This window comes from Anabas testudineus, chromosome 24, assembly GCF_900324465.2.
Source record: "Anabas testudineus chromosome 24, fAnaTes1.2, whole genome shotgun sequence".
Classification (NCBI taxonomy): domain Eukaryota; kingdom Metazoa; phylum Chordata; class Actinopteri; order Anabantiformes; family Anabantidae; genus Anabas; species Anabas testudineus.
This window is the reverse complement of record NC_046632.1, coordinates 6,871,732-6,884,147: the sequence shown is the minus strand read 5'-3', so window position 1 is coordinate 6,884,147 and position 12,416 is coordinate 6,871,732. Positions and strand designations below refer to the sequence as shown.

Genomic DNA, 12,416 nt, shown 5'->3' with positions numbered 1-12,416 from the left:
AGAAGTAAGAAAGGGCAGAAATGTTTTTAATAACTGTAATAACTTCAAAAAATCGGGTTATTTTGGCAAATATAGATTTATCCACTAGGTGGGAACATACACTCTCCATTGAGTGTGTACAACTCATTGTTGTACTACATAGTGTCTTGGTAATTGTAACATTAGGTGCACATTCAGAGAGGGATTGTGATTTGTGCACATTTTACTCATTAAACATTTGATTTATTCAGCACTGACCCTGTCCGCTGATGAATAGCTTTTCAGTGACGTTTATTTTTCTACAAAAAAGAAAAATAAACGTCCTAAAAGTACAGAATATGACCAGGCTATTCTTGAGATACATTATAAACACACTAAAAATGATTCATAGTTATAAAAGACAAATGTCTAAGCGTTTAATATGCGCCACTGGGGTCAAAGTTCATCAGTTCGCCTCTCAAAATGGCGGCTGAACCAACACGGGAGTGGAGCGACGAGCAGCTCAAAAGTGATGATTTGCCCAAAAAAGACATAATAAAGTTCCTCCAGGATAATGCAGCCCACTCGGTATGTTTATCGCTTTAGCGTCGCCGTGGTTGTAGTTTGAATATATGCGGATTAAAGTGTCAGAGCTCACTCTGGACTGCAGCATGCTGCATTGTTAGCAAAGCGGTGCCACACTGGGAAAGCTGTTAGGCTGTAGCATTTAGAAATGCAGAGTGTCCAACTGTACAGAGGAAAGAGTGCAGCACGATTTACAGCCACAGCTCGTTACACCACCTTTACAAAAGCTGAAACAACTACAATAGCTGCTTAATATAATTTTCATATCTACCATACAGACACATGATGTAGTTGATGTGAGCAGGCTATAACTTTCTTCCTCCAATTGTGTTTTCTCCTCTAGTTCCTCAATGAACACAAGTTGCTGGGAAACATAAAAAACGTTGCAAAAACAGCAAAGAAAGAACAACTGATGATTGCCTACAATGAGCTGTTTGAGAGCAAAGTAAGTGACACTGCATCACTGCAGATGGTGGATATGAACACTGGAGACTCACTCGTTCGAACGATTAAGTGTTACTGTGTGTGTTGTGTGTTGGTGATGTGCAGAGGTTTAAAGGTTCAGACCCAGTGGAAGAAGCGACTCAGCAAGTTAAAGCAGTGAAAATCGAGGAGAAGGCCAAAGAAGTCAAAGCAGAGGTTGTGGATGAGGTAATGGCCCAGGATGTTGAATTGATACGCTTTCATTTCTGCTTTGCACAGATATATGCACATATGTGTGTGGTTGTTTTTTTCTTTTTCTTTTAGGGTCCACCTAAGTACACAAAGTCAGTGCTAAAGAAAGGTGACAAGACAAACTTCCCAAAGAAAGGTGAAACAGTGAGCTGCTGGTACACTGGCACGCTGGAGGATGGGACTGTGTTTGACACCAATATTCCCGCAGGTATGACAGACCTCCATTTAAATTGTGTTGTGTACATTATATATGAATTTGTGGTGACAAACACAGATTCTAAGATGATGTCCTGTCCTCAGTGTTTAGTCCATCACTGTTCTTTCCTGTCCACAGCGGCTAGAAAGAAGAAGCAGGCCAAACCACTGAGCTTCAAAGTTGGCATGGGCAAAGTCATCAGAGGAGTGAGTGATTTTTTTTGTTGTTGTTGTTTGTTCTGTTTGCATCACCTTTGCTGCATGTCATCATTAAACCTTTACTTTCACAGTGGGATGAGGCCCTTCTAACAATGAGCAAGGGTGAAATGGCTCGACTAGAAATAGAACCAGAGTGGGCCTATGGAAAGAAGGGTCTCCCTGAGTCCAAGTATCCTTCTCTTTAGCCAATTATGCCTCAATTTGTGCATGTTGTGTAAATATATTTATTTTTAAATATATTATTTTTTTGTAATCATGTTGGTAGGAATTTATTTTGTATTGACTTCATCTTCTCCTTAACTCAAGCACTACCAGAATTCCCCCCAATGCAAAGCTGATTTTTGAGGTTGAGCTGGTGTCTGTGGATTAACTCACAAAAAACTCTTTGGCCAGCATGCATTATATTACACAGACAGATGACACATTTGAAAATGTTGCTGTAAATATTGAAGTTAAAACGCCATTTGAATTGTGCTAAGCCCAGTTCCAGTGTTCTCTGCTTTTTCAATGTCACCTACAGCAAGCATAAATAAACTTAATACTGGTTGTTAAACTAGTTTACATTGTGGCCAGAATGGGCTTGTCAATAATGTACATACAAGACACCCAAAATTTAAATCAGTCTTTCTTCTGTTCTTTTGCATGTACAATGTAAATTAATAAATCAGTTTCAGACTCTGACGATCACTTCCTTTTTCATAACTGTGCACGTACTTATTGATGTTTATGTTGTGGTTTAATTATTAAACAGCCTGGTACCATGGTCCTGCAAATTGAAAATTGTGATTAAAAAAAATAAGTTTGTTAGTTTTAATCAGCCTTTATTTAAAATTAAAGAGTTAATACTCTGGTTTGATAAGAAAAGTGCTATAGGATAGATCACACATACCACTCGTACTGCCCAAGCCAAATTTTTTATTCTGTACAGGATAACATTTAACTTGGTGAAAACTGATGAGTGAGGGTCGTGTTTCTCCTCTGGGATATTGAACCACTTAGGAGTTGGCGTTGGGTCCCTTCTTCTTTCCAAAGGTGGGCACAACGTTCACAAAGCGTCTGTTGTACTGAATGCGACGCTTGGCACGGCCAGTCTTCTTTTTCTTCTTCTCCTGCTTATCAACCTGGGCAATGTAATCAGAAACAGACATCGTCTAAAATTGCAGTCTACTGTGTATATTAAGAGATCTGTCTCAAATACTAATTCATTCCAAACAATATAAAAAACATATTTGTATACAACTCAATTATATTCCAAGGTCAGTAAATGTATGGGTCTGTTTAGAAAACCTCACAGGCAGACAGCATCATAGTTTTTACCTTGGGTGTCTGTCCCCTCACTTTTCCAGCACGGGCCAGAGATCCGTGAACCTTACCTGTTTAAGGGAGGAAAAGCAAACAAAGACAGAGACATTATTAGTACACTTCTCACAAAAACTTAAGGTGTTTCTTTTCCATGAATACATCCCAAGCATAAAAATATTTGTGTGGCGCCAACTGTCTTTCGGAACTTGAGTTAGTATTTAAGTGTTCAATGTAAATGTCATCGCTTGTGCTACAGAGGAAGTAGTTTGATTACCAATTATAAATAAAGCAAATAGTATACTCCATGAAAAGAAAAAACATTACCAAGAGGAAGCAGTGGCTTATGACTTACCACCAATTACCATAATGCATGCAGGCCAGGTTCATTACAAAAACATTTCAAATTGAGGAACTGCACATACAGTACCTCTAAATCCCAATGTTACTGACCATATTCAGCAAACCATAACACATTAACAATGCATGCCTGGAAATGCCAGTTTTGTTTGTTTAAAAAAACAAATAAAAACCATTTAGCAGAGTTTTGTGTTGGTCTGGATACTGACCTCCCAGCAGCCTGCCAGCTACCTCCAAGGTGCAGTGCTCAGACACACCGCAGGATGCCAGAGAAGCATCATTCTCCAGTGGGCACCCAGCAAGCAGCAGAACCTGATCCTCAACCAGGAGACCCTCCAGAGCCTGGACATGGGCCTGGGAATCAAAGCATAGACTTAATTTCCACTTTATTTTCCCCTACTTTTGGTAGAATATAAACAGAAATCATTAGAAATAAATCTTAAGTGCTTTACTAACTGACTCATGTTTTTCCTCAACATGAAGACACTTTACCTTGATCTGTCCCACTGTCTCCTCGCCGGTCACCTCAAGGGTGTGAGTGTTCTGGGCACGCAGAAAGAGCTGCATCTTGATGCTGAGAGAAAAAGAAAGATCCGACTTTAGTAATACGGAAATCACCCTGTGACAATACATTTATCTGTGACACTGAACAGTCACCAAACCCGCCATGTTTTCTGCATGTCTGAGATTATAAAAGTCTTTTTAAGCTCGTACAATTACTCCCAGAAAGTAAACGCTGTCAACAAACTAACAAGTTGAAAACTTCCGAGAGCAACGTGTCTGGAGTTCGAACTCTCCTGGATGGCTCGGTATCTAGCTAATGCTATGCTAGCTTAACTAGCCGCATGGAGCACGCGTTTTATGGAGTCGCTTAAAAAACGTGAAATACCCAGTAACTGTTCAAAAATCAATTGCGACGTGTGATAACAAATGATGTTGGTTCTATAATCGCCTGCCAGAGCCGGGTAGGTTTTCACAAAATTAGGATTTTTCACTAAAAATGCACAGGCCTTACCTCGTTTGATGCTAGTCGTTCAACGCTAGACATGAAAAGGGCTGTTGAAAGGCCGACACTGCGCATGTGCGGATTTACGTAGCAATCAGGCCACACCCACAGGACTAGGATGGCTGACGGGTAGCGACAGTAAAAACTTCTACAACAGTACAAGCACACTCAAATTCAATGGCATCAAGCATTAAGTGACTTCAAATGACCATTTCACCAATTTTATATTTTCTCCTTTAACCTGGTTTCCATATGTTTCAGTTTATTTGGATGTTTTACTAGTTTAAACCTATTAAACACTTACAGTATCTCAACAGTAATTACTATGTGTTTAGTTTTTTCACATGCAGGTGGAATTTAAATATCTACCTTCCAGAGGTCCACCTTATGCATGTTCCTGGAGTACGCACTTTAAAAAGACACACAAATTAAATATACAATTTTATTTCAATACTGTATTAAGTATCTAAATACATTATGGTATGCTTTAAGATAAGTAAATCACGGAGACACTTCAGGATATCAATCTCTTTATTATGAAATCAAGTTCGAAATAAAAAACGAGGAAATCTTCATTTCTCTTTATGGAAACACCCATGACATATTAAAAATCTTTCAGTTTGGAGAGGAGAAACAACTCAGTGTTACATCAATAAATGCCTCCTTACAAGTTTAAATCTTAGACACTAAGAAAGAGACCAAACTAAGTCATCCTATCTAAAAATGAAAAAGCCTTCACACAGGAAAAAAAATCAATTTGCGTTCAAATAACATGCAATAAAGAACCCAAAAAGCAGCCAGTGTTGGAGATTATTGTAGCAATTTATGTTTTTAAATAAATGATCAGCATGACTGCCATGGAGGGAGAAGTGTACTGTATTCCAACCAGCAGCTACAAAGTGTAATTTAACTGATGAGCACACTTTAAACCAGAAAGAAGGAACAAATCAGCTTCTGTAGTATGTGGTTGGATTGAAGTGTCCATGACACCGTGTTCGGCAGCCCTGTTTAAAAATGTAGGCAGGTCAGAAAGGATGATTTCCTCTGAGTCTCCATCGTCATGTCAGGATTTTGCTCCTTATGTGGGAGGAGGGGGATAGTACTGGTTATATTGGGCATATTGGTTGTATTGTCCCCAGGAATTCTGCCCCCAGCCGCCGTATTGTTGCTAAAAAAGGAGAGGGAAAAAAAAAAAAAGTTGTATCAGGCTTGACCATAACATGAGCATCTCTGATTAATTAAGTTCTTCTGTGAAGATACATGTAATAAAATGTGTCTACAAAGAAGGCGTAGCAGGAGCAGCACGCTAGAAGAGCAACAACAGCAGCTTTGGTTCCAAGTGTAGCATCACAGTACAATACAAAGTTCGTCCGTCCACATCTTGGAAGTGCTCAGAGCCCAATACATAGTCTTTTGTGCCCATAAACAGGAAGAATAGACTAAAAAAAAAAAATTTAAACATGCAGCGACTTTGACTTACCTGGTACCAATTGTAGTTGTATGCAGAGTTGCCTGCTTGCATGTCTGTCATTGCGTTTGCTGCAGCTGAGGAACTGTCGTCCACACGCTGTCTCTTGGTATCAGGTTCTTGAGAGCTGAAGGCAAATAGGTTCAAGTTAGGAAAACCCTTTTTAAATTAGTTTATAAGCAAATAAAGTTTGTGTCATCTCTGGGTTTAGTAAAAAGGTGTCTATTACACATTTCCTATTCACATTGATAAAATTAATAACTAAAGGTCACTTTAGTTGAACTGCTACAAATTTTAATCCTTGACTGGCAGGTTACTTGAAAAATGTGTGAAAGGTATGTGTTAATGTGACCCAAACCCATCCCATTATCCACCTGTCATATCCGTTCTCGGCTTTCCTCTTTGCGGGTTCACTTTCCTTCTGTAGTTTCTGTTGTTCCTCATATGCAGCCACAAGGCTAAGAAATGCAATAGAAAAAAATGACTCAATGTCACACGTGGCGGAAGACAATTTTTTTTAATCCAAAAGTACCTACAAAAACAATTAGATAAAATAAAATCACTTACACATTTATGTCGCTGCCAAAGTCCTCAAGGAACTCCACCTTTCGCTGGGAGAAAAGAAGGCGGGATTCAAGGGGCAGTGGGCTGTTCAATGCTCGGTCGAAACAAGCCAAGATCTCTGCCTCATTCTGTGTCACATCTCCACTGTATTCCAGCTCGAGCAGGTTTAGATACAGTTTTGGACTCGTCTATGAAGTCACAAAAATATTAGTGTATAATAATTCTGGGAAGTGGATTATCTATGAATCATATTTCAGATTTATAAGCTTAATGTTAAATTCTCACCTGGTCTTTTTCAATAGCATCCAGCAGAACCTTCCTGGCCTTGCTCAGACTTCTCTGCACCTTCATCAGCTGCCTTGCCAGCTTCACAGCATAGAAAGATGTCTCAGTCGCATTCTTCGCAGATTCCATGGCCTCCCTCAGCAACGCCTCTGCTTCATCCAAGTTACCATGGCGACGCTCCATGCTGACCCTCCGAAGACGCACCATGGCCAGACCTGGGACTGCCGCCTCCAGGGACTTCAGGATGCCACGAGCTTCCTCAACGTTGCCTGGCCAAAGAAAAGCAGAATGCTATTAACATGGCCTAAATCAAATAGAATGCATTTTGGTGTTTTTTATGATGCCAACATAAATATTAACATTTAGTTTCTCATTAGTTCCCTGGTCAGTTTGACTGTTCACTTTACATGTCTGAATGAAGGCCACTCACCTTGCTGCTCTTCAAATGCTGCCCACAGTAGGTGGATGGATGGTTTCTTGGGCAGATGGATGGTACATGCTTTCTTGTAGACATGTCTCACACCGTCTGTGCTGTAGCCGTCTAGATATTTTGCATACTTCAGAGTGAAAAAGAGAAAGCAAGTTGGAAGGAATGCAGGAGAGGACAAAGATAAAGAACAGAAGGAAAGAGAAAAGAAACAGAGACAGCACATTTTAAACCCAAGTTTTCAGTTGATAGAAGCAGTGAATTTCTTCATTGACAAGATCGTTTTTAGAAATTTTCTGTGTAAACCCATCAGCACCTTCATGGAACCAATTAGATAAGTTTCTGTAAGGTAGTGGGAGACGAAGAAGATGCAACGTAGTAGTTGGCAAATGCTGCAGTCAAATCTTGTGTGGCAAGCTGGCCATCTCCTAATACAACAGATACAGTCACATATCAACGTTACACGCAAAGAGAGTGCAGGACGTTTTACTGTGTCGATGATATCATCGTTGATGGGGAAGTGCAGGGAAGTAGCAGGAGTGCGGGAGAGGTCAACGGCCACATTACCTTAATCCAAAACTCTTCGTAGAGAGCACAAGCGATGAGGCACCGTTCAAAAAGAACAACCACGCGCTCCGGAGTGCCATTTTCAATCTCAAAGTCCAGATACTCCTTCCAGTTGTTCAGCTGGGTCTTCTCCAAGGCTTTGACATGGAAGTATGGTCTCTTAATCTAAAACAATTTGAAACCATTGTTATTTTACAGTGCCAAATTGCAGGAGGAAGAAATGGCTTAATTGGCATTACCAAGGATACAAAAATAGACATACCCCTTCCTCAAAGGCCCAGCGCTTGCTGACTTCATGTTCATTATGGTTGAACACTTCCTGCCTAACCTCGATCACCTTGTGGCGCATGTTCTCAATCTCTGTCACTCTCTGCATATGAACACACAAAAAAAAATACATGGTTAACACCTTTAGGTAAGCTTCACAATATCACATTCTCCACTTCATGTAAAAACTGCTAGTCCTGCAGCCAAGGATTTACATCACCATTAGCTTGGCAGAGACAAGAAGCCTGTAGAGGGGGGAGGTATGTATGCACCCTGCATATCAGCCTCTGGGTGCAGGGGTCAATGGGCCTCAGGTGATCCTTATAGTTTTAGGGCGAGTCCCTGACTGGACGCCAACTTGAATCCCACCTGGTATTCATTGGCTTGGCTGCCAACATAAAGACACCTCTTCAAACCTGAACAAATCTTTCTTTCCATTTCATCATGGAGAACAGGCAAGTTCCTGCTAAACCCTGTAAACATTAATCATGTAAAATTTGCTCCCTGCAGGAGGGCACTTGAATTTATACCTTAGCAGGATCCGCAAGATCCTCGGTACCAGGTGGTAACTCCTCCTGAACAGCTGGTGTCTCTCCATCATCACCAACCATTACAGCTAGGCTAGCTTTTGAGAGCTCAAGCCTCAGTTGAACAAACTCGTCCTCCGACAAGAAGTGTTTGGGGTGGTTGCTCTGTACATGATCTTTGAACCTAGGCAGATACAAAGACATTTCACTGTAACTACAGTTACAAATGTAAATTAACAACTAAACATTTTAATAGTCAGTTCAAGAATGCCTTGATTCTGTTTTATCCAATACCTCTGGAAGTGCTGGGAATATAGCTGAGTTGGGATGCCCAAGATGCGGTCATAGATGGCAGTGACATTTGCCAACTTCTGCTGCTCTGTCTCCCAGTTAATGAAGGACTCCCACAAACGGTCTGAGCGAAAGTCTGTGCCTGCCGCAAGTACTGCATGTTCGTAGGTACTAATTGTCAAAAATAAAAGAGTTTGTTAATCTTATGCAACCATCTTTTCCTCATAGTAACACAGATACTACAGATAATACAGGATAAATTTAAACATTTACACACTAAATAGGACAATGAGATTTTGACTGAAATCCAAAGAGTCACATTACACAATGAAGGCAAAGAAAGAAAAAAAACCCTATAAACTCAGTCTTTCACTTACGCTCGGATGCGTCCTTCAGTCTCTGGGTCACTAGGGTCTGAGTTGTCTTTAATGTAGGTCAGGTAGTGCAGCCACAGGTCAACACTCAGAGGAATAGCCTGCAAACCTCTTCTGTACACCTTGGGAGAGACCAAACAACTCTTTTACTACATTCATAAAAAGTAGTGTCTTAGGAATTATACATTAAACTGCAACAGCATTGCTATTTATATTTTTATATAAAATCTCTGAAAGTGGCCACCTTCATGTCTGCCTTGTCTGTGCATACACGTGTGCATAGAATTAGACTTTTCTTGACCACCTTAATCAGTTCTCAGAAATAAATGTGACATTCTTTTTATGCTATCTGTTACACTGAACAATGCTACTGGTGGCTTGAAAGGTAGTAACTAACTTATCTCATTTTCCCAGAAGTGGGCATTTGTTTTCAGGATAGTGGGGTTAGCTTTGGCTGCAGTACTTATAGCCAGCCATGGATCAATAGGATTATTTGCACTTATCAAAGTTGAAGTTCTTTCAGATTTACTGGACATTTGTGGAAAATCTTCTGTTAAAGCCAAACTGGTAAGAACAAAAGGTTTGGAACATTGCACAAGTTTTCCCAATTTTAAATTTGTGAAGGCATATTAGTTTAGGACCACAACAGTGTTCACCCAAATCTGAATACCTGCCATTTACAAAATGAACATGAACCATCTACATGATCACAAAGAAAACAGTAAACACACACACACATATATAATAAACTGAACAAAACAAAAGACATTACCTCTTCTGCAACGTGTATATTGTCGTGTTTTTTCTCAATGTCAGCATACTTCTTCCAGTAACCATAGCAGTAGGGATAATGCAGAAAGAATACATCAAATGCTTTTCTCACAGCTGCAAGGACATTCTGAAATGAGAAGGTAAAAGTCAACTGATTAATGTCACTTTCTTTTATACAATTTTAGAAATCATCAGACTGAACATATCTAATTAATCTACATGGCTTCTATTACCTCTTGCTCCACATACTGTAGCAGGTAGACCCAGCCATTGAAATCTTCTGGGTTTTCCTCACAGGCTTTAAAAAGTTTTTCAAACTCGCTGGGCAGTTCTGGCTCCATAGGAACAGTTGGGTCTTGAGTGGCTTCTTTAGACGGTTCTTCAAGCTCCATGCCATCCTCTGCCATCTGTGGTGTCTCGTCTGAATATATAAAAATGAACTTACATCATTAAAAGCTAGCAAGGTTTCGGTCCCAAGTTTGATTAATTACTAATATACATCCAAAAGTGGAATTAGACTTTTCTTAATAATTTCTGACAAATATCAAATACTGTTACAGTAAAAATACACAGTATAACATCTGGTAGTACCAATTTTTACAGGTAATTTTTCTTTATTGACAATAAGATTGTGTGCTTGTGCAAAATAAAAGCAAATCTAGTTGTATAAGCTGTATCAGTCAAAAAACTACAGTACTACATGGACATGCTAGAGATCACAGGTTACCTATGTGGCTAGTCATCGATATCCATCCACTAAAATGTTCAATTTATATTGCAATATCTTAATTAATTACTGTGATCTAAGAAGTCCATTTTGCTTCAATCTTCTTGATGAGGTGCAAAAAAACTACTACACACCACCTACTGTGATTACCTTGATTCACATCCTGTACAGGTGCTTCTGGTTCTACACTTTTTTCCTGGCTGAGCTGTTCAGGCTCCTCAGGCTGTTCTAAGGGCTGTGGTGGTGGTGGTGGTGGTGATGGAGGCGGCGGCTGCTCTTCTTGGAAGACCTGAGCATTGGCAAGCTGAAACTGCTCCACGGCCTTCTCCACAGATCCCAGCTCTGTGGAATTAATTTGCTGGTCTGGTGGTTGTTGTTGTGCCGGAGCATCCTGGGATGCATCAGACTCCTCAGGCAAGATGTTTGCAAGTGGCTCTGGAGCTACCTGGTCCATTGACCACTCAGCAGCTTGTCCTAGAACGGGAAGGTAAGGAATAAAGGCTTCTCCATTGCTCTCCATGGCAGCGGACTCAGTATCCAGCATTCCAGTAATGGTATTGTCTGAGGGGTGCTGGCCTGTGGAAAAGCAAGTCAGGTTATCAAGTGTAAAGTTAAAAAATGACTTATACTCCAGTTACAACAGCATCGGCACATTTTGAAGGCAAAGAAATTTTCGAAAACTCGTCTGGTAGCAAGTCCGACTTTTTGCTAAATAAACACCAACTTATTTCAGAAGTTATTAGATCATCACTTAATTACCACTGATGGTTCTTAAAATTCGAATATTTCATAATTGCGGCCTATTTCAGTTGCAAAAGCTCAAAGTTCAGTTTACAAACGGTACTATTAAGCTAGCCTTTAAACCAAAACTGCCAACTCCGTAGTATGCATACGTCCACAGAGAGACTTCCTTGTTCCAATATTAAAACCGGTTCCAGGTTTAGCTTAGTTTGTTAGCTAACTTAATTAGCTATAAATACTGTATCCACGTGACCGCTTACTTAGTTAAGTAACACTACGCCTGTCTTTACTCGTTAACTCCGAGCAAAGGTCGATTACGTGGTCTAAACGATTAAGCTAATGTTAGCTTTGGCCTTGTTTGGCGCATGAGACCATGTTGCACCGAGGAGGCTGTTTGCATAGTCAAAGTTCAATCTGAAGTTGGGCCTCGACCTTGACTATTTCCTGGTAAGTCATTTACCACTGAAATGGCCAGAGCTTAGCGTTAGCTTGACATTGGCGCTCAGAATAAGGTTGAACGCTTAACCGTTTTCATTTAGTAGAAATTTTAATTTCCGACTTATCAAGGTTATATATTGTGATTAAGAAATATTTAATCTACTGTGATTGACTATTTTATAACTTCACTTTATGGTAACATGAACTCCAACGTGCTAAATGTAGCCTCCGATTCCAGTAAATAGTCGGCACCATGATTCCCCACGTTAGCCAGCCGGCTAACGCGGATTCAAGCTAGCGAAACCGCCATTAGCTAGCGTTAGCTAACTGGATGTCGAATTTTCACATTTCTCACCGCGCTACACATATTTTGCGAATACGGATCTGTTTTTAAAAGTCTTACCACTATCTTCCATGAACACCGAGCCAACCTTGTAAACTCGTGTGCAGCTTCCGAAGTCACTTTATCTACCCGACAACAGCCAGACGCGCTTCGCCGACCATTCTTATCAACTTGGAGGAAGTAATGAGACAGAGTGTGCGCATGCGCAGCACAAAGACCAGCTCTAAATAAATATGCAATGGAAATGTGAATTAAATATTTAGAACTTAGAAATTACACTAAACTGAAATTAAAAAGGTAATGTACAAGTTTTTATTCATGTTAAGAAA

General features: G+C 40.1%; 3 protein-coding genes across 3 annotated transcripts; 1 reads left to right on the top strand and 2 right to left on the bottom strand.

Moving 5' to 3' along the window:
• The first annotated feature begins 431 nt into the window (after positions 1-431).
• fkbp3 (FKBP prolyl isomerase 3) lies at positions 432-2,319 on the top strand. The gene is made up of 7 exons (XM_026342169.1): positions 432-546; positions 887-988; positions 1,093-1,194; positions 1,291-1,426; positions 1,553-1,620; positions 1,704-1,801; positions 1,948-2,319. Exons 1-7 carry the CDS (start codon positions 442-444, stop codon positions 2,000-2,002), a joined length of 666 nt encoding a protein of 221 aa, XP_026197954.1. The 5' UTR covers positions 432-441; the 3' UTR covers positions 2,003-2,319.
• A 208-nt stretch (positions 2,320-2,527) lies between these two features.
• faua (FAU ubiquitin like and ribosomal protein S30 fusion a) lies at positions 2,528-4,400 on the bottom strand. Its single transcript, XM_026342170.1, has 5 exons — positions 4,307-4,400; positions 3,784-3,865; positions 3,501-3,645; positions 2,950-3,005; positions 2,528-2,753 (listed from the first exon to the last, which is right to left on the bottom strand). The coding sequence occupies exons 2-5, from the start codon at positions 3,856-3,858 to the stop codon at positions 2,628-2,630; spliced, it is 402 nt and encodes a 133-aa protein (XP_026197955.1). The 5' UTR covers positions 3,859-3,865; positions 4,307-4,400; the 3' UTR covers positions 2,528-2,627.
• A 410-nt stretch (positions 4,401-4,810) lies between these two features.
• prpf39 (PRP39 pre-mRNA processing factor 39 homolog (yeast)) lies at positions 4,811-12,293 on the bottom strand. The gene is made up of 15 exons (XM_026342175.1): positions 12,148-12,293; positions 10,716-11,141; positions 10,072-10,259; positions 9,840-9,965; positions 9,071-9,189; positions 8,697-8,864; positions 8,406-8,586; positions 7,871-7,978; positions 7,609-7,773; positions 7,045-7,171; positions 6,615-6,883; positions 6,333-6,517; positions 6,140-6,223; positions 5,778-5,892; positions 4,811-5,465 (listed from the first exon to the last, which is right to left on the bottom strand). The coding sequence occupies exons 1-15, from the start codon at positions 12,158-12,160 to the stop codon at positions 5,376-5,378; spliced, it is 2,364 nt and encodes a 787-aa protein (XP_026197960.1). The 5' UTR covers positions 12,161-12,293; the 3' UTR covers positions 4,811-5,375.
• Positions 12,294-12,416: the final 123 nt, after the last annotated feature.

What these genes read in the sequence shown, in the direction of transcription:
- fkbp3 (XM_026342169.1), top strand. Translation starts at nt 442, where the DNA reads ATGGCGGCTGAACCAACACGGGAGTGGAGCGACGAGCAGCTCAAAAGT. An exon ending in ATGAGCTGTTTGAGAGCAAA is followed by an intron (nt 989 to 1,092) that starts GTAAGTGACACT and finishes GGTGATGTGCAG; the next exon opens with AGGTTTAAAGGTTCAGACCC. An exon ending in TGACACCAATATTCCCGCAG is followed by an intron (nt 1,427 to 1,552) that starts GTATGACAGACC and finishes TCCTGTCCACAG; the next exon opens with CGGCTAGAAAGAAGAAGCAG.
- faua (XM_026342170.1), bottom strand. Translation starts at nt 3,858, where the DNA reads ATGCAGCTCTTTCTGCGTGCCCAGAACACTCACACCCTTGAGGTGACC. An exon ending in AGCTGGCAGGCTGCTGGGAG is followed by an intron (nt 3,006 to 3,500) that starts GTCAGTATCCAG and finishes TCCCTTAAACAG; the next exon opens with GTAAGGTTCACGGATCTCTG. An exon ending in TGAGGGGACAGACACCCAAG is followed by an intron (nt 2,754 to 2,949) that starts GTAAAAACTATG and finishes TACATTGCCCAG; the next exon opens with GTTGATAAGCAGGAGAAGAA.
- prpf39 (XM_026342175.1), bottom strand. An exon ending in GCTGGGCCTTTGAGGAAGGG is followed by an intron (nt 7,774 to 7,870) that starts GTATGTCTATTT and finishes AAATTGTTTTAG; the next exon opens with ATTAAGAGACCATACTTCCA. An exon ending in GCCGAGAACGGATATGACAG is followed by an intron (nt 5,893 to 6,139) that starts GTGGATAATGGG and finishes ATTTGCCTTCAG; the next exon opens with CTCTCAAGAACCTGATACCA.